We start from the raw sequence: 5,823 nt of genomic DNA on the forward strand, positions 1-5,823 counted from the left end.
TGTCGCCAGCAGGGGTAAGAGCTCTCTAAACTTTGCCCAGGCTATTCTTATTCTAGCAGCTACACTTTCAGCGCACCCACCCCCACTACTAACTTGGTCGCCCAGATAGCGGAAGCTATCGACTACCTCTAGTTTTTCACCCTGGAATGAGATAGAAGTTGTTTCCTGTTTGTTTGCAGTCTTTATTGCACCTGAACATCTGCCACAAACAAAAACTAACTTGCTAGTTAACCTGCCTTTGATGTTGCTGCACCTCTTATGTGTCCATAGCTTGCACCGGGTACATCTTATAGAGTTACTACCTACTCCTTTTCTACATACTGAGCAGGGCCATCTTCATTCATGGGATATATGTTACACACCTTTAACAAGATTTATTGGCATTCCTCTTCAATACTTTGATAACCCTGGCCAATTGTATCTAACTTACAATATCTCCACCCATTACAAAACCTCATAAATTGACAATGAAGTCAAAAATATTTCTGACAAAGGTTCATATATAAACTTGATTCCTTCTGCAACAACCAACTTCTTTTTTAAGTCCCTTAGGACTCGTTGCCATCTCTTGTATTTTGCTGAAACAGATGCCTTCCAGTTGTTTTGGATGAGGCCTTTTGTATGGCTTCAAAACCTGTCTTAATAAATAAAAACATATAATCTCCTTCAGACCTGTGTCCAGCTTTATCTTTCAATGTTTTTCATTCTTGTAGTGATTCTTTATATTCAAAAGTCTCAATGAATTGTAGATCAAAGCTATTATAAAACTAATAGCCACCTTAAACATGTCTAATCACATACAAACATACAAAAAGCTTGTACTAATAGTTACATTAATGACATATTTACACCATACAATATTCATTGTATTTCGCACCTTGCTGTAACTCTAACATCTTCACATTAAATAAATATATTGAAAAATGCAATGTTATTTATTGAGGAAATGTAAATGTTAAAGATATGGCTGTGTGGTAATAAGTTTGCTTCCCAACCACATAATTCCAGGTTCGATACCACTGTGTGGCACCTTGGGCAAGTATCTTCTACTAGCCTCATGTCAACCAAAGCCTTGTGATTGGATTTGGTAGATAGAAACTGAAGAAAGCCTATTGTGAATGTGTGTGTGAATGGGGGGTACACACACACACAATAGGCTTCTTTCGGTTTCTGTTTACCACACACATATATACAGATGCATATGTGTATTACTATCTTTTTACCATGACATTACATGACAGTTGTAGATGAGTGTCACTGTCATACAAGCAGCAGCTTCTGTTTCCAATATTCTGTGAAAACATGGCTGGTCGTAGGGAAATATTACCTTGCTTGGAAACAGGTGAGGGTTGGGAACAGGAAGAGCATCCAGCCATAGAAAATCCACCTCTGCAAATCCTGTCCAATCCATGCAAGTGTGGAAAAGTGAACGTTATGATGATAATGATAATGATGATGATGATGATGATGATGATGATGATGAAAGTAAGGATTAAAATTGTGAACTGATCTTTGGAGAACTTTAAAAAAAATCATAACATAATAATAATAATAATAGAATGTAATCAACATAAATGTATTTTTATACAAAATCGCAATTTTTGTTTTACTAGGCTGCACTAAAGGACATGAGATGTCACATGTGGCATTAAGGCATGTTCCCCATGTTACTAGATAAAAAGGTGAGGATTTTATATAAAGCAGGTATTCTGAGCCAGTAATGAGCTTAAGTAACAGAAATCAAGAAAAATGATAAAAGTTCAATTGTGAATAGAGGCAGTGGAAATGAGGATCACTGGGTAATCAACAGGATGCATAGTCTGGGAATCAGGGAGTCTCTCTACTTTTCAGCATTGAGAGGTCACAACTCCAGTACTAAGGACATGTGGTTAGAATGCTGCAGAAAATGGTTACAAGACAGATTCAAGTCAAGTCAAATAGGGGTAGATAATGGGTGAAATGGTTGGATAATATCCAGTTTCAGTTGGTCATGTTTGGGAATCCAGCAGCGAAGTTTAATGGCTGTTGCTTCTGATAGGACCGTATGGAAAGGGTGCCTGATGACTTGAGCCCCATGACCCTCTCAGGAATAGAGGCAGCAAAAATGGATGGATGGGTAAACATAATAATAACTTAAACAATATTGAACACACATATACAAGGTATGTGATTTGTCAATACATGGGCAGGCTGTGATTTATAGGCACAAGAGAAAATTTTCTCGTCAATACACCTAGAAGTCATACACCAGGAGTATTGATGAGAAAACTTTCTCTTGTGCCTATAAATCGCAATCTGCCCATGAACTGGCAAAACACAAACCTTGTGTATGTACATTCAATATTGTTTATATTCCTCAGGCTGCTTCTCATTCATATTTGAACAACTGTTTCTAATTTATGCATACAGCCAGTAATTTTGAAGGGAGGGTGGAGGGGTTAGTGAACACCATTGACCCTTGTACTTGACAAGTATTTTATTTTATTTGTCCTGGAGAGATGAACAACAAAGTTGACCTTGGCAGGATTTGAAAATCAGAATGTAAAGAGTTGAAATAAATACCACAAGGCATTTTTTGAGACAGTCTTTTGTGATTCTGTACATCTTAACAAAAATATCATTGCAATCGCAAATAAATCCAAAATTAAAAGTTTCTATGGAAGAAGAAACAGACACTAAAAAAAAAAAAGACAAGAAAAGCAGCTTACTTTCAGGTTAGATGGATCTTGTGGGCCGCCATAAGCAATATTCAGTTGGTAAAACCCAAAAATACAAGTTGCCCCCAAAACAGTGCCAAATGTGATTCTTTTAATAAGGCTTTTTCGGGGTCGTTTCGTTGAGCCTTGAACAGAGAATAAAAATGAATTGTTATTGTTTACCTGATAATATTTATTCTTGATAATACTTTTACTTTTTTATTTTTTTCCCCAAAATGCTAGTCTGTAACCCCCCCCCCTCTGTCTCTCTATGTTTTACCTCTTTCCTTAGATTAGAAGTCATGACCTCATTTCAAATCTTCAGATGACTCATTTCTAGCTTAGCTACAACCAACCACCAGTGTATTTCTCTTGGATTATCCTCTGTGTAGTTAAGAAGCCTACTTCCAAGCATCTTGGATTTAGTCCCACAGTGCAGCGCTTTGAACAAATGTCTTCTACTATAGGCCCAGGCCAATCAAACCTTGTGAATGGATTTGGTAGACAGAAACTAAAAGAAGTCTGTCACACACACACACAGATATATACAAGGGGTTACTGAAAATTTCTTGGCTTTAGGTAAAAGAAAATGCAAGAGGATCAATTAACTATGATTTTATTCTACATATTCCCCTCTCAGATTCACACACTTATTGCAGTGGTCCTTAAGTTTTTCTAAGCCCTGTAAAAGAACTCAGAAGGTTGGGCCTCCAGTCAGGCCTTTTGCAATACCCTTTAAGCCAGGAACTTTTCAGCACCCTCTCATAGTAGAAAACACTTGCCCAAGGTGCCATGCAGTGGGACTGAACCCAAAACCACATGACTGGGATACAAGCTTCTTAACCAAACAGCCATACTCACACCTGAAACATTACGTATTAACTGTAATAACAGACAAGAAACTTAGTGGGTTTTACACAAATGGATGTCAAACTATAACACAGATATTTTAGTGCCATTCAAATGAAGACCAAAAACACTCTAACACATATCATTTACATATATTTCCACCATGTTCTCTACCATTCTCTGAATATATAATTACAAGAAACAGATGCAAATAACAGTGCCATTTTTTGTCTTTAAAGTTCTACTTACCTGTTGACTGAAGCCGACATGTCTGAGTTAGTTTGGTGAAGAGTCTGATGGTCAACAGAGGAGAACGGTAGGTTTTAGCTACTAAATATCGCAGAGACATCATTGCTTGGCTTTAGTTTTCTGAAAAAAAAAAAAAAAATTATAAATAAGTAAAGAAATATAATTGGCAGTTGATTGGATTTACAGAATGTCAAACACCTGCCTTTTGATAACTGTTTTGGTTCTTTGAATTCTGAGCACAAATAACTTTGCATTTCACCCTTCGTGATGCCAATGTATAAAGCACCAGTCAAATACTGAAGTCAATTCCTCTCTCTCTCACCCTCTCTCTTTCTTTCTCTCTCTCTCTTTCTTTCTCTCAGAATCAGCAACACAGTGCAGAGAGGGTTGTGGTGGACTACTCATAGTATTCTCTTCCTCCAAGAAACTGAGGCTAAGAGTTGCCTTCCTCTTCTGCAAAACCATCCAAAGAAACCAAGGAATATGGCATGGACAGACCAGTGTGCTCTATGACACAAAAAGGTTGAAGAGAAAATTAGTTTTCCTCCCTTCTTTAGGAATATAAAACTAACAGAAATCCTCTCATAAGTCAGTTAGTCTGATTAACTCTTATGAGCATATTTCTAATGAAAGACATTACCTATGTATTTCAAGTAATATTTGAAAACAGTCAAGAATTTGGAGAGATTCCTGAAAATAACTACTTTTGCATTATTAAGCAGAAGTTTGGAACATAACAAAAGGTTTGAATTTTAGATATGAACAGTTTCAACCAAGAAGTTTTGTAATTGTAGTCAAAGGCAGCATGAAGCAGATTGGTAGGAAAAGGGTTAAAAAAAGAATTGTATTCTACTTGCTTGGTTCTATTGAGACCAAATTCAACGTTAGTTGTAGCTAGTCTCACAACCTGCACTGGGAAAATTCCTCTCCAAGATGCAAGCCTATGTAATTTCCTTTTTTCCTGAGTAGTTAAGAAGCTTACTTTGCAACCACATGGTTTCTGGTTCAGCCCCACTCTGGTGCAGCACCTCAGGCAGGTGTCTTCTACTGTGACCTGGGTCAACCAATATCTTGTGGGTGAATTTGGTAGAAGGAAACTGTGCAGAAGCCTGTAGTGTGTGTGTTTATGCTTATCCCCTCACAACTTGACGACTGGTGTTGGTTTGTTTACGTGTGCAGAACCTAGTGATTCAGCGAAAGAGATATGCTGTGCCGGTGGCATATAAAAAGCACAAACTATACTCTCAGAGTGGTTGGCATTAGGAAAGGCATCCAGCTTTAGAAATATTGCCAGATCAGACTGGCGCCTGGTGCAGCCTCCTGGTTTTCCAGACTCCAGTCGAACCGTCCAACCCATGCCAGCATGGAAAACAGATGTTAAACGATGATGATGATGATACTATGATTATTATTATTACATGCTATTATTATTAGCTTTATGTGTATTTCAAGATCCAGTCCAAGAAAAGCCAAACAGAATTATTTGACATTCTTTCAAAAAAAGTTTAAAATCTCTTATGACTTCCACAGTGCCAGGTTTACCATTGTGCTTAGGTGAGCTGGCCACATAAAGGGCCCCATAACTTAACTAGCACAGGGCTTCATTCGTCCAAAATCCAGCACTGTATATATATATATATATATAGAGAGAGAGAGAGAGAGAGGAGAAGTTTCAGGTGTGGAAGCAAGGTCTAGAATTGAAGGGCCTTAGAGTCAACCTAGCTAAAACCAAAATCCTAATAAGTAGGAAGGTAGATAAAACACAAACCCCTTCAGGTAGATGGCCCTGCTCAGTATGTAGAAAAGGAGTAGGTAGTAACTCTATAAGATGTACCCGGTGCAAGCTATGGACACATAAGAGGTGCAGCAACATCAAAGGCAGGTTAACTAGCAAGTTAGTTTTTGTTTGTGGCAGATGTTCAGGTGCAATAAAGACTGTAAACAAACAGGAAACAACTTCTATCTCATTCCAGGGTGAAAAACTAGAGGTAGTCGATAGCTTCCGCTATCTGGGCGACCAAGTTAGTAG

At 37.9% G+C, this 5,823-nt stretch overlaps 1 protein-coding gene across 2 annotated transcripts in view; it reads right to left on the reverse strand.

Annotated features, from left to right (window-relative positions):
• The window catches only part of LOC106881141 (phosphatidylserine decarboxylase proenzyme, mitochondrial), a 78,591-nt gene that overhangs the window by 68,518 nt on the left and 4,250 nt on the right, over positions 1 to 5,823 (reverse strand). For both annotated transcript variants that reach the window (XM_052968547.1, XM_052968548.1), the window contains exons 2-3: positions 3,795 to 3,914; positions 2,709 to 2,842 (exon numbers count right to left, since the gene is read on the reverse strand). In XM_052968547.1, coding sequence (XP_052824507.1) covers positions 2,709 to 2,842; positions 3,795 to 3,897 — 237 coding nt within the window. In that variant the 5' untranslated portion in view covers positions 3,898 to 3,914. The remainder of the gene's footprint in view (positions 1 to 2,708; positions 2,843 to 3,794; positions 3,915 to 5,823) is intronic.

Source organism: Octopus bimaculoides, chromosome 6 (assembly GCF_001194135.2).
Source record: "Octopus bimaculoides isolate UCB-OBI-ISO-001 chromosome 6, ASM119413v2, whole genome shotgun sequence".
Classification (NCBI taxonomy): domain Eukaryota; kingdom Metazoa; phylum Mollusca; class Cephalopoda; order Octopoda; family Octopodidae; genus Octopus; species Octopus bimaculoides.